Source organism: Atheta coriaria, unplaced genomic scaffold (assembly GCF_025399875.1).
Source record: "Atheta coriaria isolate IRGN ID8LTWV9N9 unplaced genomic scaffold, Caltech_Dcor_3.1 hic_scaffold_6_pilon, whole genome shotgun sequence".
In the NCBI taxonomy this organism is placed as follows: domain Eukaryota; kingdom Metazoa; phylum Arthropoda; class Insecta; order Coleoptera; family Staphylinidae; genus Dalotia; species Dalotia coriaria.
In genome coordinates this window covers 2,415,279-2,439,160 of record NW_027045448.1, presented here as the reverse complement: position 1 = coordinate 2,439,160, position 23,882 = coordinate 2,415,279, and the positions used below count along the sequence as shown (strand labels likewise).

General features: G+C 35.6%; 1 protein-coding gene and 1 long non-coding RNA gene across 3 annotated transcripts in view; one reads left to right on the top strand and one right to left on the bottom strand.

Annotated features, from left to right (window-relative positions):
- The window catches only part of LOC135793526 (ras-GEF domain-containing family member 1B-like), a 33,984-nt gene extending 18,773 nt beyond the window's left edge, over positions 1-15,211 (bottom strand). The window contains exons 1-3 of one of the 2 annotated variants that reach the window (XM_065304527.1): positions 14,400-15,211; positions 13,794-14,319; positions 11,810-11,860 (exon numbers count right to left, since the gene is read on the bottom strand). In XM_065304527.1, coding sequence (XP_065160599.1) covers positions 11,810-11,860; positions 13,794-14,319; positions 14,400-14,932 — 1,110 coding nt within the window. In that variant the 5' untranslated portion in view covers positions 14,933-15,211. Of the gene's footprint in view, positions 1-9,843; positions 10,271-11,809; positions 11,861-13,793; positions 14,320-14,399 lie in introns of those variants that run through there. The other variant, XM_065304526.1, reaches the window with a different exon arrangement.
- Positions 10,425-11,350, top strand: LOC135793528 (uncharacterized). The gene is made up of 2 exons (XR_010548645.1): positions 10,425-11,060; positions 11,124-11,350. It is a non-coding gene; the product is annotated as an uncharacterized lncRNA (long non-coding RNA).
- Positions 15,212-23,882: the final 8,671 nt, after the last annotated feature.

Below are 23,882 nucleotides of genomic sequence, written 5' to 3'. Positions count from 1 at the left end.
CACCATTACTCATTAGCAGGAAAGAGCATTAATGTGCCTGGATTTAACGAAGAAGTGTTTGCTTACTAAACTCCAGGATCAACAAAGTTACGCGCACGTCGAAGCCACGCGAAAACTTCAATTTCGCGTTATTAGTTCATTAGCATCACGCCTCGAAGTGGAAATTGAGGCGGAAATCCCGCCAACTGAAGCATGCCAACTCCACTTTCCTGCAACACTCTTAAGATGACATCATTCCAACACAAACTCAATAACAATGCAAATTACTAATTTCCTGATAACGCAATCAATTTGTCATTAACCATGATTACACATCGACATTGAATACGAAACATTATTGATATCAGAAGTAGGTACACGCTATAAATAAATAATGAGTAATATTGCTTATTAATCAGAGTTTAGCGCCTTGATAAAGCGGGACAAATTTAAATATTTGATAATGATGCTTCCCGCAAAGGATGAAATTAGAATTTGTTTACGTCTACACATAAAACAGTGGTTCAAACCCACAATGATGAGTCATTTGCATTTATATTGCTATCGTAATTAAATTTTAAATTCATTACCAATATAATCATAAAACGCGTTGATATCAGCAGCGATTCAAGAGAAACATGCATAACAACAATTGCATCATGGCATCTACTCAGTAATGACATTGATAATAAAATTATTCTAATATTAAACTTCATTTTCTTTTATAATTCATTCAAGCATAAGAAAAATATCGTGGCGAAAATGTCTAATTAATTTTTCAATGTGTTAACATAACAAGTGTCTGTTGAACATTTTTAAAACATTTATTTTCTTTTAATTTATTTCACCTGAATAAAACCAACACTTGTATATTGCTCAAATTGAGGAAGTAAGCTAAAAGTTTATTATTCATATTCCCACGCAATTTGTACGAAATGCTTTGCAGTATGTGTGTTATGTATTGTAATAATATAATCGTTAGGATACGAGATTCTTCTGCCGCCATTAATTACACACAACTGTCGTTATGGAAGTGACTTGTGAACGCTCCGTAAATATTTAAACAGCCAGACGATGACGACGACGACGTGTCGTGTTGGCTTGCATCCTTTTAAACAATTTGCATTGTTATTGTTTTCTGCTAATGTTATTAGGTTCTTATGTGTTTCGTGCTCGTGTTTTGGCTCGTTTGTTACACATAGTTGCCGCATTCGTTTAATTGTAAACATTTACATAACAGTTTATTCAATTTACAGGAACGTGGTACGGACGTTCAAAGGAAATAACACGTAATTATGGGATTGGCTCGATAGTTAAAAAAATGTCAATTGGGAATTTGGATGATTAGAATTCAAGCTCAAATAAAATGTGAAAATTAAAACCTAGACATTAAAAAATTACTTTGTGTACATTCCAAATGAATTGGTACAATCCAATTGGTAGAATTGGACAGATTCGGTTGCACAATTTGATATACAATACTGAAACTATAATAGATTTAACAAAATTGTTGCCGTAATCTATGCGCGTCAGTTAAATGGAATTTAAATTTGCATGTCACTCCTAAATTAAATAAAAGCCGAGGGATTCTCATTGTGGTCGCTTGCTCGCAATTTGAATAAAAAAAGATTTCAATTGTAAATTCAATTCGTCCACAATGGGATGCACGCAGGAAAGTGTGCACAATTTAACTCATGGGTTTTATTAAACTCATTTTCGCCAATTTAAATTTAAAAGCCACTGGTATGCTCAGTTGAACACATCGAACAAATTGTATAGAATGTGTATTTATTTCTGGAGTCGTAAATTGAGCCAATAAATATGCACAATATGTAGAACCACGTCATAGGTACACGCTACTTTTTCAATTTGTTTTATTCAATTACTTAGCCAAGCAGCGAAGCGCAGTTCCTACAACAAATTTTCCAGCGTGTAATTAAGCATCCACCTTAGTACATTACATACGCATACTCGGTACGTGGTACGTCGTATGTCGATTTCACCTGTAACAATAACACAATGCCTTTGATTGTTGTTATTCGCTGTTTGTACTATTGTTACTGATGTTTGCTCTTTGCTTTGTTCGGCACACGCACTACATCTAAAAGTTACTACATTCAAAACTCGAATATAATTTCAGCAACATTAAAAATACGTAGTTCTCGTTTTGACTTCCTCATTGAAAATCAATTTATCGGTCGCTCTCTAAAGCATGAAGTGGGGAAATAATGAAGTTGCCCATAAACTCGGATATTTGAGATCAAAGCATTGGCAAAATCTGGCTCAAGACCAGTTTAGAATAACTATTTATGCACTGCCTTGCAATTATAAATAATAAACCAAGCATAGCCAATAAGTGAACAACGAGAGCGCACTTATTGCAAACTGATTTGAAATTTAAATTGGCAAACCGCACTATGGCAAAAGCTAATTCTTTCTCCTTGCTTTTTTTAAGAATAATATATTAATGCTCATAGAAATGTGCAACCATAGAATTTTCATCTTAAAAATGTGTAGCACATCTAAAAATCATCACTGTGAACATGAGATAATGATAATTATTATCTAAATGAATTGTCTGATAACGGAATACTACTCAAGTCATGTACCACGTGACCACTTACGAATGCCGCAGATTACGTCGGCTGTATAATTAAAAAAAAAACCGTAGACATTGATGCTGGTCGATGCCAATTCTAATTTTTGACAAAATTTGGTTATAACAAATTTATTTTTATATGGTCAAATATTTTGTTTTCCCCAAAAGATCAATTTTACGTGGCTGGCAACTAAGGAATCTTGCCAATACGAGACAAAGCTAAAATGCTATCAACTTGATTAACAAGAACCAGTATTGCGGAAAACGAAAGTTATTTATTAGTGTTACAGCACAACGACGCCAAACGTGTTAATTGGACGTCAGCGGGCGCAAATCGCCAAGCAATAAATTTCGGTCTCGCACCGACTCTCACAAGGAATTAAGTCAAGCAACTGTATGAAATCGACAGTGGTAATAATTCAAGGAGAAACGAATAAAGCCAATTTATTGCAGGTATATTTAACTCTATCACACAGGCCCCCTTTACACTAGCAATAAAAATATATAACTCATTAATACCACACATAAATTTCTGTCAAAAGTCACACAATTAGAAAGTAACTAGGAATTTGCAAAAATCAAAACTAGTGTGATGCATAGTTAATAGTAGAGCATTAGCATTTGACGCGCGCCTATTGTTTTGTTCATGGCGGACATATATTTTCTTAGTGAAAAGAAAAATAACCAATTTATGCTAATTGCAGGATAAATGTCACAAGCAAAAAACTTTCATGTTTGTTGGCCTTATTAGGTATATATGTCGTTTAGCATATCCATTAAACATGCGTAGAACGACTCTGAAAATAAAATAAAGTAAAGTGGACAATGAGAAATCATGAAACGAATATGAAACCAACAAAGACCAAAACGTCACATTAATGTGCAAAACGTATGTGTGCACATGGAAGAATTCGAATAACAAATAGACTTGCTTTCGTACGACACACATTGTTAGGAGGCAATTCTGGGTCGAGGTCGATGACGAATGATTTCATTTTGCGCGTCAGCCATCTTCGTTTCGCCGCACAAGCAATAAAATCTACAGTAGATTGCACGATGACAATAAAACTACCATCTTTTTACGAAAACGGCTACATTTGATTTGTGGATTAAGCCATCATATAACATAAGTTCTGATTATAATCAAACTGTTTATTCAACAATCGACAACTTACCCTCATGATAAAGGTATTGATTGTGTGCTGAAGCCTATGCACATTAGGATGGGGACATGTGTCCCATTTCTAAAACCTCAATATTAGGCTTCCATTATACCTCAAGAGTGGGTGCGTCGTACAAAAATCGCAAAATAATATAATGGTTATTGTTGTGGATTGTACCCATGCAGACCCAAGCTGTTCAACCGCACGTGCCCTTCTAGCACGTGGCCACTACATATTTATCGTCTTAATAGAACCAGAGGCGTATAAGCAAATGGGATAATAACAATAATAGTGCTATACTATAGCACAATGCGGCACAACACACGTGTTATACTAATAACGGCGTGTAATAGGCAATAATCAAGGGAATCGCTTTGCGCCTTGTGACCATAAGTATTCAAGTACTTGTGCCTATATTTTGCTTCTGAATGTTAATAGGTTGACCATATGGTAAATTCCATACCGAAATTCAACGTTTTAGATGTCACGCGGACACGAATCTTTCAAGGCGTTACACATACATGTTTTTTTCACCTCACGAGACAGTAAAATTGGTAATAAAACCAGTTTAGCGATAGTACGCACCCACACCTTGAGCACAACATTCAAAGTCCATGAAACAACTACAACTTTAATCTGTATCAAAATAAGCGCATTGTTCGCGTTCTACGTAGAAAAATCGACGGATGTATTGTGCCTTAATCAGAAATTGGTCACGTTTTACCATGCGCTCTTGCAACCTCGAAATTCGATTAAATTATGCACATCGAATCACAAATTTGTTAAAGCAGGAGGAAAGCAAATATCCTTCTGGATACTGTAGCTAATGTCTATGATATGGTTGGTTTGCGTCCTGTATTTTATCGATTCCAACTCGACTCATAATCATAAGATGATTGCATGTGATATGCTTTAGTTAGAAGCAACGACATGCTGCAACCCTGTGTGGTGCGCGATATATTTTATTTTATGACCGATTCTTAAGTGCTGAACTTGATTCCCCGCCGCAGATTCACATATTTCCTGGTGTTATGCTGCATTATGTTACACTTAGGACATTGATAAAACGCACACACACCGAAAACAAACGCGGGCGACAGAATGTCTAGCAAAAAGCGTGTAAACGAAAACCTGACGAACCAGATATTCTTCCTGTGTTCCCTATATTCCTGCCGTCTTGTGTTTTCTGGTGCTTCCTTCCCGACCAGTTTTCTGTTGACGCACTCGTTCTCTATCCTATTCTTCATCATGCAACTGCCTTTGTTGGGTGCGTCAAATTTTGTCTGGGCTTTTGTTCGCTCGACTTGTTGACGTCTTACATGTTCGCAAAAAGTTAGATGGATTTTTATACTAGAGACAATGTGATAACGATAGCAAACAAGACAAAATTTCGCGACAAATGTAACAAAAATTTATGCGCATGGGGAACAAACATAGCAGGTTTAAATATAAACAGTAGACACACGATTGTCTAACGTTGACCATTTCATCACTTTCGACATACATACATACATACATCGTACATCCGTTTATGCCGCTCGTTTCCTTCCTTTCTTCGTGTGCATGTTCAAATTGTTTTGGCTTCTTTGGCAACAACCTAACATACGTAATCATAAAATCGTCGTCGGCGAAGCACAATTTAGGAATGTATGGAGAAACGAAACATTTTGACGCTGGCATTTTGAATATCTAAATTTTGTTGATAGCTTAATCTTACAAACAAACTTAGCGTGGGTTGTTTTATCGCCTGAATTTCCTACATGCACAACATAAAATAATTTAAAGGATTTATTCATGACGCTGCTGCGCAAACGTTACAACACGATAACTTGCATGCACTCTAAGAAAATATAAAAATCGTACAATGCGACAACGACAACGACGACAACAAAACTGTGAGGTCTTAAATCAAGATTGTGGATGAAAAATAATCCTTGTTTGGTTGTTATGTTGTTAAAAGTATACGGCAATTACACCGTTTAGTTATGAATTTAGGCAGACGTGGAAAAAGTCGTTAAACTCTCGTTACGACCCAAACACGTCGCGAGGCGAAAATGCGATGGAATTCATTACAACCAAGGCAGCACGGAAGAAACGTCGTCCAAAGTGCAAGAAATAAAAAATTCAAGTCAATAAAAAAATACAATTGGGCGAGTCGAAAACACCAAACATACATTTTATAGATTTTCAGATAATAGGTATATAGTTTTCGCTGTGTACGAGTACACGAGACACACGAGATCGTTAGCTCACAAAAAAAGTTAAAATCCTTTTACCACGAAACTAATTTATTAGCCATTTCCACGAATAAATTAGTGAAAATTAATGCTACTCATCCACAGGAAGTGTTTCCGTAACTTTAGCCAGTATGTGCACACTTTCATGAGTAAGGGCTAAACCGGATTTATGAAGTTGTAAGTCTTAAAGTGTGCTGAGAGTTTGAAAAGTGTAGAAGCACCGAACATTCAACTCCTCTTTGCTGCTCGAAGGAGACATAAAAATAAAATACTGCAAAAACAACAAATCAAAGGTAAAAAAGAGTTAGTAAAGAAGCTGACAGTCTGAAGGAACTATAGTTGCCTTTGAATCTTGGGCTTTCCCTATAAATTCCACAGATGCTGAAATAGTTATCTCACGATCACGAACGTGGAACAGGCGATCGTAAAACAAGGCGTATGATATAAAATTACACGCATCTCGTATGCGCACGCTGAAGTGTCTCAAGTGACATAAATGGCTTTTGGCTCAATTTGATACAAACGACATAAAGCACTCCCCAATATTAAGTCTTGCACACATTTGGCTATGCCTAAAACACATTGATCCATATTTCTAAAAATGTTCGTTAACTTTCTGACGCACAACATTTCCGTACCTTACACGCCTCTATAATATTCAACATTTTGTACTTAATTCAGATTTACGTTACTAATTCATTGTGTAATAACGAAGCATTTAAACACATTATATTCAAAGCATAAATCCTACTCTACATTACCTAAACATAAATTAGGTCATCTGTAAATTTACTTTCCCTTCATTTTTCCGCGTTCAGGCATCTTCTTTCATATTTCATCTGATACGCCATGTCGAGCTAGTGAACATTAACCGACCACCATTAACACTTTGAAGTAACACTTTCGGCTTTGATCTTTCACGCGTTATGATGAGGCATGAAAAAAATCGTGTTTGAACGCCATCTCGACCAATTTCTCCACGTATCGCTTGTTCTATTCGCTTATTCATTCAGAGATAAATACTCACAAACACGAAAGAGTTACTCGTGTTACTCAGACCAGACACGAAATCTTGACACGACCACACTTGCATCCAGAACTGCACTCGTGTATTCAGTGCTCACTCTTCATCAATATCTGATAAGAACCATGATTTTTTTTCTTCGTTTTATTGGATGAGTTTCGTATATTTTCAATTGACATTAATTTAATTAGTTCGTTCCATCAAGGCACGGAATAACATAAGTTATGACCGTTTAATGCCTGCTATGCTGTCTTGTCTTTCAATATTAGTGCTTTATTAATGTTTAACTGTTATAATCAATGCGTATTCTAAGTGATATTACACGTAGACATAAAATTTAATTGATGGCTATGCAACATGCAGAATATTGTATTGATGGAAATAGTAAATTTATTTACGTATTCAAAAAGAGTTAGATTATTTATTTTAAGAAATCAAAAACAAAATAGTTGAATTTAGGATTATTATTGAATGAACTACAATGTAGCTCTAATTTATATTGACAGTAAATCATCGTTTAGCTCGATGTTTGTTCACTGAGAAGCGCGCTTTTGATATATCGTGATTTATACTCGCTCATAAATTGATTTTAATTCGTGTCAATTCAATAGTTTGATTATAATTTACAATAAATATCTCCTTAATTATTAATTTATTTTTTGGGTTAAATACTTCCTGACCGAGATCAAAACATTCAAAGTATACCTATTAATAAAATTAGTCATTAAAATATTATATTGAAATAAAAACGTGGGAATTTGGAAAATATATCGGCTACTATTAGTTTGTGGAATAAATTTGATATTCGCTGTATTTTCCAATTAACAATTATTATGAATTTTAAAAAAGGTTTAATTCCAAAGCATGGTGAAAAAGCTATACTAAAACAATAAATTCTGAGGTAACTCTGCGTGCATTGTTCGGAAATGGAAAATGCCGTAATATTTAAATCCGCCATCAATTCTAGCTGTTTATTGCATGGTGATAAGGTTTAATTGCCGAACTAGCATCGAAAATATTCAGTTTTAAACAGCCTAAAACGGCGAACGTTAAAACTTTTGTGATTTACAACAATTAAAAATAATAAATATTTAAATAATGCTTTATTTTCCAGAGATTTCCTTAATTGATTTCCTCGAGAATTTAATTTAGCCAAGCGTATCGTGCAGATGGAAGTAATTTTAAAAAACGAAACTCGTGATAAACACAAACAAAAGAGCGAGTTCTAAAATCAAAGTTCAATCAAACGCAAACGAACGCGAACAAAAAGATAAAACCGAAAAGTTTTTTGCAGTCAATTTTCTCGAAGAAGTATCGGAGTAAATTCTTTGAACATAATTTGTTAATCCGATGCACGCCATAATCTGTGGGTTTGACAGGTATAGCACGTTCAGTCGGAATAATGTTGTGAGGGATACGGGACGGTTCCAGTGTAGGTGTCAATCGACAACAATCGAGTAACGTTGTAAACGTCCCCATTGTAAAAATCAGGTGCAACATATCGCGCATTCTTTTCCATTCTGGCGTTACACGTGGATTGTGCGGCCTGCCTTTTGCATTGTCAAGCTGTCGGTTTAGCATACCGTTATAAATGCCACCAACGAATAAATAAATTCTAAGTGTAACTATCTGTACGTTATTTGACACGACGCACACCAAATATTTTATTAAAGTCATCATAAAATGTTATTGACTTTTATAAACCACCTACACAGAGAAATTTATATGATTTAAAGATAAGTCAACTGCAGGAACTGCAGGAAGTGCAGATATTGCTGATCAAAACAAGATCAGATGTAGCTACATTCTAAACCTATGACATGTGACAGGTTAAAAAGTGTTAAGAGTCGTCAATTGAGACATCGATGAAAAATTACTCAAAACTAAAACGACATTGATTTTAAGAGTCACATTTCCGTTCTTCAATTACAACTAAGTCTGTTTTTCGAGGTTCTCCACCACAAAATTTCAATTACTACTCGAAATGCATAAGAATATCGAGTATATAAATTACTAAGCAAATTTTCAGTACAGGTAAGTGAAAAACTTAGTAGATCTTTTTAAATACAAATTACCCTGCTGTACTTTTAAGTACAAAAGTACATTACAGTTTATTATTTCAATGAAGTACTTCGCGCGTGCTTGAGACAGATGCACAGAAAAAGATTTCCATCGTTGAGATGTCAAATATACGCGGCTGGCGGAAAAAAACAGCACCGTGAAGCTAGTCGCACGCAGGCATGAAAACGTTCAGCAACAGCACAGAACAAGAACTAGAAACGCACGAAAGCGAGAACAAGAGTGCAAACCGCACAGCGTCTTGAGGTGCACAAACGCACGGAACACGCCGCGCGTGTGTACCAAACGAGACGAGGACTGCACCACGGTCGGGGTCGAAGAAAACCGGCTTCAGGAGAGTAGTCGTCGAATATGCTTCTTTACGTTCCCTCGTTTACGCGTTTGTTGTTGACGTCGGTTACTACAGCTTTACAGGACATGTTATGTGGCCGTGCAAACGCAACAAATTTACACACGAGACGAAACAAAAAACGCCAAGGAAAAAACACGAATCAAAACATTAATAAAAAAAACTAATGACAACCGAATGTCAGCGTTCAGTCGCGAATGAACGAAACGAAACGCTTTGTAAACATACTTATATTCAATTTGTGATCGGTTCATTTCAAGTTTCCAGATCAAACATTCAATTAATTCATAGATTAATCATTATGAGGCTGTTATTAATTTGTAGCAATTAACAATTTAATTCCGTATTCAAGACTCGTATTGCTTTCTGATTTTGGTAAATGGCATTGTATCAAAGTGAACATAAGCACTAACCTTTTATAATAATATAAATGTCAACAGATGTTTAATCTCCACTTCTTGTAGCCTGTTGTAAAGTTATGTTGATAAAAAACACTCCTACTGAGGAAAATCACTCCACCAGCCCATAACGTATTGTCTTCCAGAGTTTTATGAGCCCAACTGTCGTAAATATAATCCCAAATCCGAATTAAAAACGCAGTCAACAAAATGCACCACTGCACCACACACAGCGTATATTTAACAAATCATAAACCTCTCCCAGTTGGAACAAACAAAAGCTTTTTAGTTTTTAATCACGAGAAAACGTAGTTTGTTTCAAACAAATTAAAGCGTACAAATAAAAACGCGCGATTCGTTATTCGCCGATTTACACACGCGCATGTTATCCGAGCAAAGCAGACACACGCCTCACACAACGCTTACGAAAAACTGACTGCGAGCGAGAAACGAGGATATGCGCGCAGACAACCGGCGGCAGCGCGCAACTGCTGAATGTCGAGATCGGTCGGGAGTATCGGCGCTGATCGGCGCAGCGTGTCTGGTTTGGTCGCACGTCGCACACGTTCGGCACTCCGGCCGACTCCGGCACGCACACCAAGGTTCGCAAACGTTGGCAAGAGCAAGCGAGCAAACTAGCAAGCACAAACAGCTCGGCGGCACGAGCGGGTGCGCGTACGTGCATCGAAAATACACAGAGTACACTCGTGCCACTGACGAGGATAGAACAGTTTTGGCGTCATTGAAAACGTTGAATGCACGAAGGTACGCAACGCACAGCGGCGGGTAACTCTGATGGTTGTTGGCGCGGTCTCGCGCTTCGAATGTGCGAGGCGTGCAAGACTGCAAGAGCGGCGCGACGGCGTGAAGCGGGCAAGGTAAAGCGGCGCTGAGTCAGAGGGGGCCAGCGAGCGCGCCACGAGGGAGTGAGACGAAAGCAAAACATTGCCGGCGAACCCGGCATGATTCATTTCTGAAGTCCTCTCGGGTGGAAAGGTACCGGGCTCGCGCGTATAAAAACATTAAAAACATCAGAATCAATTTTGGAAATGGAGTTCGTCCTTGATACTTCTTCAACGTTTGTTTATCACATCGGCTTAATTACGATTCGTAATTAGACACATAATTAGACAACGTCGAAAACACTTTTTTGTAATGGTTTTACTCATAATTTGTTTCTTGTGCATTTCTCTAAAACATCGAGGGGAAAGTTCAATCCTTTAATTATGTTTGTAAGTACCTGCAGACTAATACCATGTTTTTGTACCTGTGTAATAAGTAATTGTTCATTACAGCCGTTTCCAACCAAGGCATTACAAGTGAGTGATTGACGAAAACATCAACGGTGTATTTCGTTTCGGCCACAAGTTTTAAATTCTAATTTTGGCAGTGTTTGTTGAAATTTCTATATAAAATATACAAAATGTCCAATGCACAATTAGTGCACAACTGATAGATGAATGCATAAAATTCTTACTTAAAAACGTAAATTCGAAATAAGTAAATTCTTTATGTAGCATAACCCTATGTAAGTATTAAATACTTATATTTTAAAAAATGTTGGTGTTATAACCCAATTACAGAAAATTTTATTTTCAAAGTGAAATTTTAAGTATTTGAAATATGAATTAATTCTACAATAATTCACAGTCCTGCCTTAACAATGCAGATAAGAAAATAGCATTGTTATATAACCCTGATTAGTAAATATTAACATATACCTTATTGTTTAAATACGCACTGAAAAACAAGGCAAATTTAGTTGTAGTTTGTGTGGTATTCTTTGTGCAATTAATGTCGCTAACAAGGTGGTTTCCCTTTAACGTTGTTTACTCTAAAGTAGAAATCCTCCTAAATTGATATTTCAAGTTAACCAACCAGAACCTGTATATTCGTGGAAGGCTCTCGCTTGAGCACGGCGGTGTTAATCGGTTCGAGAGTAATTTAATTAAATACATGGGATAACGCAAATTGCACTCACCCTTGACTTCGGCGTGTGTTTGAGCCCAATCGCCGGCTGACTTCTGTTGCTCTGTAACATAATAAATAATATCAGAAGGTGTACAATCGATTAGCACAATACACTTTGATAAAAATAGAAAAAATATATAATTAGATCTATTAGTGGAGATATTTTATATTTGATCATAATTTTAATTTTTAATTTAATTTTAAATATTTGCTATGACCACAATAAAACAGCAAAATACTCTGCACCCAATCAAATAAACAAATTATAAATGGATTTAGAACTTGATGTGCACAAAAATAAAAATAAGCAAACATAAACCAAATGTTATTATTATTAAAAATTTAAATTATCGATGCGGTGCGTGCGTGAATCCGTCAACATTTTTTTGTTTTTTGACACGTCCACAACACTGTAAAATTCAGCCATGCGTCGCGGTTACTGCGAAAACAACACAAAGAGAAGCATTGATCTCTAAAATAAATATAGTTTTAACCGGTTAACTAGTTGTCCACGCAAACCGGCGTGCTGTTATTGTTACCATATGACATGCCAGTGACCATACTCGACGGGTGACACGTTACATGACAAAACATTATGTAAACGTAAAATATAATTTAAAACAAAGTAAATTCCAATTGTAAAATTAATAAATTGTTAATACAATTATAATTACTGGAATATTTTTTAGATACGCTTAGTTTATTAGTCATCTTTAGTTTTTTCTCATTATCAATAATAATTTACCATTGCCATCACGCTCTAATCATGTTTAGAAATCTTGTTCATCGTTAATTTCCATTGTTTTGTAAACGATTACGAAAGTTTTTAAAGAAGCGGCCATTTCGTGCGGATGGAACACTTGCTTGCCTCGCGGACACCAGTTATCGACTAATGTGATTGAGCACACGTAGCGCAGACATGCGCAACATTGATGACCACAAATTTAATAATAATATTTACATAATTCAAGGTTACGTTTACGTTTACATTGGTCGGGCGTCAATTTCCATGTTGTGGCAAAACGTTCATTGAGTCATAGACAAAGAGTTCGAGTTTTGTGTTTTGAAATTTTTATGCTGGCATAGGAGTATTATCTGTGCAATATGGGCCTAAATTTTATAACTAATGTTAGTTTTATCATTTTGTTGAACGTAGGTAATTAGAAATTATAAAATTATGTAAGTGCATGAATAATGAAGTAATAAATGGTTATACGTAAAAAACTAGTACAAACTTGATATGTTTTGATGATTTAGATGTATGTACTAAAATATTCTCTCCATAAATTATCTCAGAACTTTATATTATATCATCGCTTACTTGAGATCATTGAAATACAAAACGGAATGTGTACTAAATAATTTATTCATCATTGTACTAATTTCTACTGAATACTGCTGAAATAAGCGAAACGTCGAGAGCACTTAGTTTGTAATTATAACACGAGTGGTTTGTGCAAACTCGCATACTCCATTGTGCCGGAGGATGGTTAATGAGAGGTGCCAAGAGAAGAGCAACGGAGTATGCCTCTGCTTCAACTTCCAAGTACCTAACAATAAACTGAGCCTATATATCCACTTCCTTGTTTCGTAGTAGTATACAAGCACATTCCTATACTCCGCAATGTTCGAAAATAAACACGAACCTGAGTAAAGCGCAACCCGGCAATATTCGCATTACACAAGTGGATAGGAATTTTCAATAAAATGACACAATATGAATTACATTTCCGAAACTCCACTTCGGCATATCGCATTTTGGTTGATAACAGTTGGTATCCATTTGTACGTTGAGCATAATACCAAGTGAAATATAGAAATATATGCGCTTTAGACTCATAGTACAGTACGAGTAAGGGAATGCTGCCAAGTTTAGACTTTAATGAAACTTCCTTTTCACAAGTAGAACAATGTTCTCCAGTAAAAAAAAGCAAATAAAATTTGTAGTAGTAAATTATATTAATACCGAACCAGTAAGGGTTTCAACTTCCTACCTCATTCCACTTCCGATTTTGCGGCAGTCTATACTCGATGCTCTGTTTCTCCTGAATATGTTTGACAGTCTGCTGGAGATCTGCTTGCAACTTCTGCTGAAACTGCTTTTGCACGAGCAACTTCTGTTCGGTGTCACTGGACTCGCCTTCGATTAAACAAGTTGGCCCCTTCTTGATTGGCCCGCCGATGCGCTGTGACAGCATTTCCTCCAACTTCTTCGTCGACTGTTGAAACTGTCCTTGCGATATCAGCGGCGCCGGTTGTTTTGGTTTGACATCCGTCTTCTCCGAGAACAATTGGCTCGCCTGCGCCAGATTCAACTTGTTTATCTGTCTCGGCGGCGGGGGTGGCAACATCTCGCCATCAGTTGAGTCGATCTTCAGCAGTTTGTCCTGCGTCTGATTCAGGTATGGCGTCAATGCCTGTGCGTTAGCGACGTATGGTTTTGATTGTCTCAAAGGTTGGTGTTGATTGTAATGCGGTGCATGATGTTGTGACTGTTGTTGTTGTTGATGTGGAACATTCGTTGCAATGGAATGTTTTTCGTAATTATAAGAGTAGTCGGAAGTTTTTCGTTGGTGTGTCCTTGCGGCGCAATAAGCAATTTATTAAAGTCTGGTTGAGATATTTGGCGCTGGTGATGTTTGGGTACGTCTTTTGTCAGATCCAATTGGATGAAATCCTTAAAGCCGCCGGAGTCTGACGAGTTGGAGTCTAACGACTCGTTCTTGCACAATTGCTTACCGTTTAGGTCCTTAATCACTCCACAGCAGTCTTGTGCCGTGTTCGATAAAATACTACAACATACTGTGCTCGGGGAGTTCGGTGCCTTCTTAATGCAATCTTGATTGAAGCTGCATGGCCGCTGTATCACTGAATGCACTTTATCGTGTTGCAATTGATGATGGAACTGCGCTTGTTGTTGATGGTACGAGACATCCTCACATTTCATTGGTGGACGTTTCTGGGCAGGATGTGGTTGCGTCGATGACTGTTGCTGATAGTGGTGTAGTTGAAGTTGTTGTTGTTGTTGTTGGGGCTGAAGCTTAAGGTTAACCGGTGGGATAAATTTAGGTTTGTTGGCTATGGTGGGTTTAGGCCCTAATATTTTGGGTTTCTCTGGCTTGTTATCACTCATATTGCACTAACCAATTTTATCACGTTATATCTTATATTACTATGCACTTATTGAATTAGATCATCTTCTTTGCATCATAAATACAGCGAAATCGATGATTTTTCACTTGCGAGCATAATTAATGATAAACTATGCTATTGTTCAACACGTCGTTATGCATTCCTTGCAAATTTGGGTTTTAGATTAATGATATTTAATAAATTTATATGAAAACACTACATCGTTGCATCGGCGGACGGCGACACACGAAAACTCATACACAGTTGGGTTATGTTTGGGGTCGACTCCCTTCTAGAGAGGGTTGCTGCATGCACGTCCGGTTTTCAAAGGACGACGCATGGCGGCGCGACGTGCGACAGCGCTGGCTCCTTCACCAAACAGTACCGTGCGTTCGATAAACGAAAACCGTCTGTATGGCACCACGCAAGCTGCTAAACGACTGTTTCTGGTTCTTAAATAAAAATACTAAGGCGTTGAATTAAGAGAATCCAGTTCATGGCATAACAATATCGTCACGTTTCATGCTAGTGGGCCGCTCAATAATTGCAAATATCTATTCCAAGAACAAATGATGCATTCATAAAGATCAAGCAGCTTTTTATGCAGTATAACTAATTCATTATGTGTCAATGCATAAAAGACGCATTTTGCCAAGCAATTTAGTTTCTTTGTTATAAGATCTTTAGTACAACGCTTTCGCAACTATAAACGATTCCACACATGCATCAGCATTATGAAGGTGACAGTCATTTGGCTGCTGTCATTCGATGTTTGCTTGTATATCAAGTCCGTGCAATTCGTGTATACTATTCTTTTTATCACCCCTTATAAGATGACCCTGTTTATAGAGCTACATGCCATCAAATCAAGCGGAGATGTGGCGTGTACCGGTTGCTTTCTAATGCAATTTGTAAAAGGTATATTTAAGTACAATAATAATATGCCAGCATTGTTTAAATACATAAAATGCGTAACAATCTTAAATTATGTTTAAGTTACATAATTAAGATAAAATCATTTTCTACAATTTATGTTAATACATTTTCTTCTAGTCCAGGATTTTTTCAATTTTTATGGCAAATGTCCAGTGAGACCCATTTAAACCACTATCATTGGACTTTGAGAATCTCTCCGCAATCTTAAATTTTTTATCAACGCTGCTTTCAAATCATGTTGTAGGACCTTTTGGACTTTTTGTGGCCGGCCTAAACCTAAACAAGTATTGCTCTTGGGAGCAATACATTCTTATTTCCCTACTTCGGTGCACTCTGATATATCAAGCTCTATTCTACACGATTTCCCTATAGACACTTCCAAATTACAAGAAAAGCCTACAGGGTAGAATATTAACCACTGATATTAACGCTAGGAACCCATTACAACTTGTATAATAATTGGGGATATGAAATTTTAAAACAAATTCGACTGAATCCTTTCCCTTCCAATCAAAAGTTTAATCACTCTGTTCAAAAGTGATTTACTATTCATTGTTTATATTATTTTAGTTGTATGGAATGGTAGAATATAAGTGAAAGTTTTTATAAATACGTAATGTAGTGGTACACTGCGCGCCATCTACTACCATATAGCAGAATGTATGGAACAGTTACGGTGAAATGCTAGTAAAAATCTAATACTACATACAAATAGCTAATGTAAAACTTACCTTCCCACAGCCTCTGCTATTCGCCGATAAGATGGCGCCTAAAGCATGTTCTCTATATTCCTTATCCAAATGATCATATTGAGCTTGAATCCGACTAAAACATGGAATAAGCGTAAATAGTACTGGCTATAAACATACCTTACTTAACCATTTTAAAAAATATTGCACTTACGTGATGGCAATTAGTAATTCTTGTCGTTGATGTTCCTTGGCTTTGATAGACCCACCTTCCTCAAGAGCGATTTTTAATTCGCGCTGTAAAACATTCAATTTTCGACGCTCAGCTTCAAGCAACAAACTTGTAACCTGAAACAAAATTTTATTCATCATGTAATGAACACGCAATTAGAACATAATAAGGATATAAAATATGGTGTTGTTGTGTGGAAAATAAAAATATGTTTTTGAAACATGAAAAAGGTTTGTATAAAAGTTAGAAACTATACTCCGTTGTGTTGGAATACATGCTGTCGTAAAACAGCCACAAAAACATGCTGGATCAATGAATTATTAAAACTGTACGCATACATACTTATTGTTTATTAATGCAGTTGTCAATTCTGAGAATATCAATTATAGTTGAAAGCCTATGGCTGCAAATGCTTCGATATAATCTTATTATTGCATAATTGATGTTTTTTCTACAAATAAGTATGAACTATTTATAATATATTAAAATTTGTTTAAAATAGTTCAATTTAAAAATTATTTAATTGGTTTCACTATGGATTGATGTTGTAGGAACTAAAATTATAATTGTAATTGGAATTTTCAAATTTCAAGTATTTTAGTAGATATGTCGCCAGCATGATATATTTTTTAACCCTAATATTTGAATTTTGATTTTAATTAAAGTTTTAGGGCGGCACATTACTTTAAACTCCGAAAAATCAATGAAAATTATAAGAAATTATACTATCATTAGCAACATCCATCTGCAGAAAATCATTAAATGCTTCCTCCACCTTTCCCTATCAAAAATAAATATTAGAAAATAAGATGATGAAATCGAAACATTGTTAATTGACCCTTTAATTGGCAATTAATTGAGTTTTATATCAAAGCAATTAATCTGTTCACAATAACACGCACGATTACATTAACTCTTACCTAATAACAAGAATATATTTAATTGTAAACAATTTTATTTGCAACTATCAAAAGTAATTAAATTTAACATTTGCATGTTCAATTCCTACCTTCAATGCTTCCATGCGATCAACCGCAAAAGTATGAAAATACAATCGGGTCATTTATGAAAACGTTTCGCACGTCTTACCACGATTGTAACTAATAACACAGGGCAACAAAATAAAACTTTTTTTTTGTTGCATGAAGTTTTTCTACTGCTGTTTATTAATTTGGGTGCGCTGATTTCAAATCTACCCTTAGATTTTTTGTAGCAGCTCTAGTTAGTGAGATACAGCTCTTAACAAAGATGGCGAATGTTTCAAATACATTGTAAAAGTGTTTCCAAAATTGAGTAGTGAGAAAATCAAAATCAAAATCAAATTTAAATTATAATTTAAAATTGTTGATAGATAGGTACGTACGTGAAAGGTGCTTGCATAAACAAGTTTTATTTTTGTATCAAATTCGGTATTTTGTACGTGCTAATTTTAATCCACTATAACCTTTTAAGTATTATATTATGAATACTGCGGTCATCGTGATTTACAATTAAAAAAAAACCTCGATGTAGCTTCCTACATGATGAGTGAATCAAATTACACCAACCAATTACGAATATTGCTAACTCCTACACACTTCGACTACGCGGATTTCTTTGCAAACTTTGAAGAAGATTCATCAGCGACAATTTATTACATGAGCATGAGAAAGTTTCACATGCAAATAGCCCCGCAGCATAATTCGGCGTGTTCTTTGGTATAACAATTGTTTCGCATTGTAACCACCATGCAAGTCAATTGGCGAGACATAATTTACAATGCACGATAATGAAAGGTAACAGTTTTCGCGTTAGCTTACGTGCAAGAAACAATGTTGATTGCGCAATTATAATGGCTTATTATTCGAATTATTAGCGGTTCAATAAACCTAATTGGACGGTTAGCAGCGAATGCCAATACTTTAGCAATCAAAAATCGAATGTTCAATAATTATTATTCATTAGAAATATTAAAATAATCTTGCAGTCTAGGTGAATATCATCTTTACTCATCAATAAAACAATGTGAAATTAATTTACTAACTGATTTGCTGGCTTCAATAAATAGGTATATACAAGTATTTCTTAATACAAAAAAATATCAGAGATAATTTCTACTGTTTAAGGACATACCGATATTCAAAAATAGCTTATTTTAATTTTGTAATATTTTTGTAACAGGATAAAATTATTATGCATAATAGATAAAAATTGTAGTGTATTTTAAAGAGCGTGGTTCAAAGATTTTTGTCAAATGAAATTGTTCGTTCAAACTGCTTCCAGTTTAATAATTTTTCAGTACCGTGGTATATGCAAGTAATAAAGTTGTAAAATCAATTAAACTACCTTTAATATTAACATATTACAATATAACAAATGTAAAAAAGTTACTTATTTTTATTACCTGCTAATGGCTACACATTTTCAGAAAAAACAGTTTCCTTTGTCATATTTTATTATTCCACATTCGTAATAAAAATTAATACCTTGCTACGTAAATAACTACTATTATCATTTTTCCTGATTAATGATACAATAACAATCTAAATAAAACTTGTGAGTTCCAAGAAGGAGTTTCAATAATAATTAAAAACGGCTCTTCATTTATCATTATGCTGCATAATTAAACGAAAATGCCGCTACCGTTACCACCCCATGGAAAAAGTCGGTTATTGTTTGATCAAGCATTAGTAAAGCTGGAGGAACACGCGGTTTTTTACTCCGACTATCAATCATTTATTGTCAATATTCGTATATAAAGTAGGTATAACTACTTTAGAACTTCAATTTCTAGATTTTACATTAATGAAAAAAATACATCAAGAATTTGTCTTTAAAGTAATATTTTAATAAATTGTTTTAATGCTGTAGAGTTTTATATATTGCAAATATTGGGTTTTAAGGTTTTAAATATTAATCAGTAAACACATTATAAGTTATGTCGAGCTCGCGAACGCCATTAGATATCTATCTAATTTAATATTCAGGGTACCCAAGTCAAAAATCACTTAAAAATCACAACTTAAAATAGCAAATATGAAACTTTGCCAAACAGGTACATTTTTGAAAATATATTTGATAAAGTAAATCTATTTTGGAGGCCCAAATGTTTTTACCATTATGTAAACTTTAGTTGGACACCCTGAAGTTGCGGTAATTTATTCAGTGTGTCCACAAAGGTAACAGCAGCGAAAGCGATTTATAAGGCCGTCATCATCAATCCACCCAGGCCAATCAATTCTCACATAATATAGACTACCATGTACACAAACGCGCATGCATTATTATCAGTACAACAACGCTGACAAACATTCCGAATACATGCGTAAATCCTAATAACACCAAAACGCCTGAAAGCAAAAGCAACCACCCTTGCCGTGGGACTTGTCTAGGACAAATTGATTTTCCCGGGGGCGAACGCTTCGCTTCATCGATTATTTTCCTGCCCGCACTCCGGTTTTTCCAAGCCGCTAATGCACCAACTCGCCAAGCATATCCGCGTACGCGTGTTTTCGTGTTTTTCCTCGGGGTGGGCAAATGGTGCATTTGCTGGCACGCCACCGCCGTAGGGTGGTTACTAGGCACCATCAACTTCGTGGCACCATCGATATGGTAACCATGTAAACAACAACCGAGTGCCACTCGCAACTCGCGCACCGATTGAAGAATCAATGAACGCTACACGCCGCCCTAGCGCGCTATTTGTTTGTATTCGTTACCTGGATACCTTGTTTTACATTACATTTAACGGTGGTGTAGCTAATATGCTTGCCTGCTTGCTGGCCGCGCTGGTGGTCGTTAGGGAAATTGATGGTGGCTTTCGTTCTGTTGCTCACTGCAGTGATTCGTTCATGGGACTCGAACAAAATCGTTTGCAAAGAATTTTATATATAGGAACATAGTTTATTTTGTGGTTTTTGAGGTTAGGCTTCCAAATGTTCATGAATGCTTTGTTTGGTTTATCAACATAACTCTTTCAGGTGAATGTATATTATTTATGATTTTTGTCTGTAGATGCGCCTAAACGGATTTTCCTAGCTTTTATTGCAAGAGACGCTATTTGCAATTCTTCAATATTATCATCAATATTTTGTAGTTTTGCAAAATTGCAAAGTAAACTTGCGCTTTGAAGCGCCAAACTTTTAAAAATACAAATTTTAAAACAAATTCTCTGTGGAACAGATAAAAATTTATTGTTTTTATTTTTTTCACCTTTGGTAATGTCGTTAAATGTTCAAATGCTTGTATCTCCAACCAGATCAAATGAAGTTTTGTCCTAACAAAGTTATAACTATCTAAAGTGAGGTGTCATTTATTCACTCCATCCAAAAGTCAACAAGGATTTACACGGTTCGTGAGGTTCGTGTGATCCGTGAGTCCTTCGTGAGCGATGTAGTTTCGGGCTAACGTCCACAACCGCCCAAGCAACTCCTGTTTCTATTTCGACTTCCACCACAATCGCATCGCAGCTCTGCATGTACATGCTCAACCACTGCAGTGCGCTGGTGGTGGTGGCGTTTTATTAATGTTTATATTGCTTTCCATATGCGCTACCTACATTAGCGCTCCGTTCGCGCGGTGTGCGTGCATAAGGGATTATGTGTCGGCGTAATTGCGACTGTATAGGAATACTGACGAGAACGCGGGCGATAAGAATCGCGTGTCGTGATAAGAACCGCCATTCTCGTGGCCTCCTATTATTACCCCCATCGACCTTAGGAAACGCGTCGCCGCCGCCGCCGCCACTTCTGCGCGGTTGAAAATCATCTATGGAAATGTGAAAAAGTGCCATTGCACTTGGTTGCTCCAAAATACAAACATTCATCAGTTGTTACATAAAACATACTAAAAGCATTCTATTGACATATTATTTTACTGTATTTCGGGTGGTCTTTATTTTCTAAACACAACTGCAGTTAATTATACTTTTATATTCCATGTGGCTATTTTCAAAAAGTTTTGCGTTTTACCTGTCCAATTATTTAGTAAGTAAATATAATTATTTAATGAGGAAAGAACTAATCAAGTATAAGAATTTAAAAATGAAATCTAAATCGCAACATATTTTATATTCTTACCTCTAACTGAACCCCAAAAAGTTCACGTGAGCGTTCCTTGTGTTTTATTTCGTTGTGATTTGATACTATATTTGGCACGACGTTTTCTATTGGACTCATCTGAAAATAAAATAATATTTATTAAAAATTATGGTTTTACAAATTTATAAGACATAGATTTTACATATTATCACTTATAAAGCCTTATCCACAAAATTGGATATAACATGTTCAGTATTAAAAGAGTCGTATAAAAGGAAAGATTTGAAGCAAAAATGTATCAACATAATTTTCGCACTTAATAACAAGAGTTAAACTTGTTGAATTTCAATTTTCACATGAGTACCCCTATAAAAGTGTCCAAAATAAGACAATAATCTTTTATTATTTAGTTTTCTGAAATTAATTCACATAATGATGGATTTACATTCGAATCGAATGATTTATTTAAACTTAATATAAGTTAGTTAATGAAGAACAAATTTAATTTGAACCCTGTGTTTGTTTTTAGTTGCTACTGCAAGGATATTCCGTACCCGTCGAATAATACGTACGATTCACGCAATACATAGATTTATACGCTAGATTCGTGAATTTACATGCAAACTGTTGTAAGAAGAAGGTTCGAATGGCGATGCTCGTGAATTTAACAAGCAGACAAACGTTGCGTTTGTGTCGTAATCGATTCGACTCATCAACACTACCAAGCTATTTGCATCCTGGGAGTTATTGCCACCGACAAAGCTGGTGTGCGAATACACCGATATCTTCGTTTTTCCAACGTCTCTACTTTCTGCACCGGTTTCTTTACCGGCGCTACTCAGTTCTATGAATATTGGCTTACATAACAACCGCAAAGTGCAGTGAACAATGCGGCTTTTATTGTGTTGTTGCACGGTTTTGTTTTACAATTACGATTTAGAACATACCACTTAAATAGCATGTAATTTTAATTTATCTCTGATTTACACAGGTATTAAACAGATTACTTGCATCAATTATTTATTTCTTATAAACCACTTAGAAATATTGTAATATCAAATAATTATAACAAAATAATGTTGAAACTATCAAAAATATTATTTAAATGTATTTATATTCCAGAAGTTGTAACTAGAAGTTTTGTATAAAGTTCTCGTATCCTGCTGTATCTTCACTTTTTAGATTTAAGCGATGGGAAGTGGCGAAACAATGCAGAAAGAGTGTTGAAAATTAATTAACTTTGCGCATTGGCTCGTCGAGGTGGTAAACGAATAAGAAATTACGACCATGAAACGCGTAGAGTGAAAACTTTTCTACTTCCTAATTTTGCGTGTGCAACTTGAGTATTGCTTTGAAATTACTATTTAAGTGCTTACATATTATGGTAATACTTAATTGGCGAATAATATAAAATAAGTGAAAACATGACTTAACTTTTAATTATTGAATGAATGAATTTACACCGATTAAATTTCACTCGCATGTGCTAATGTGACATACAAAATTGCAGGCTTTTTAAGTTATCTGAATTTTAGTATTAGTTGAGATAACTTGTGAATTAAAATTGACTTTAATAAAGAAGCACTTTACACATCTGCAAATTTTGATGAAAAATAATACTATAAAAAATTGGGATGGTATTACAGCAACGTTTGCAAATTATTATAATTATTACGTAACATTTATTTAAACAAATTACTGATTAGAAGTGCAGTTCATATTATTTTCCAAATTGCACTTGCCGTGATTACCGTTCGATAGACAATTGTATAGGTACTACAGATTACGGTACGATATTGTTTAGTGCAAGCAGGTCTGACAATACAAATGAATGCGTAGGCATATGACCATTAGTCCACAACATGATACTTTACATCGAACCACAATCGCAATCGCATAATAAAATCATAGACACACGGAAGGAACGCAAGCGACGTCGAATGAAATATACACAAAAAGAGGTATTACAAGAGCAATCATAGCGACAGACATGGCGGGCAGGAAGACACGAGCGCACGTTGTCGGAAAAGCAATAAATAAATGCTTTGGGAATAAGTGTGAGTAAGCACGATGAGA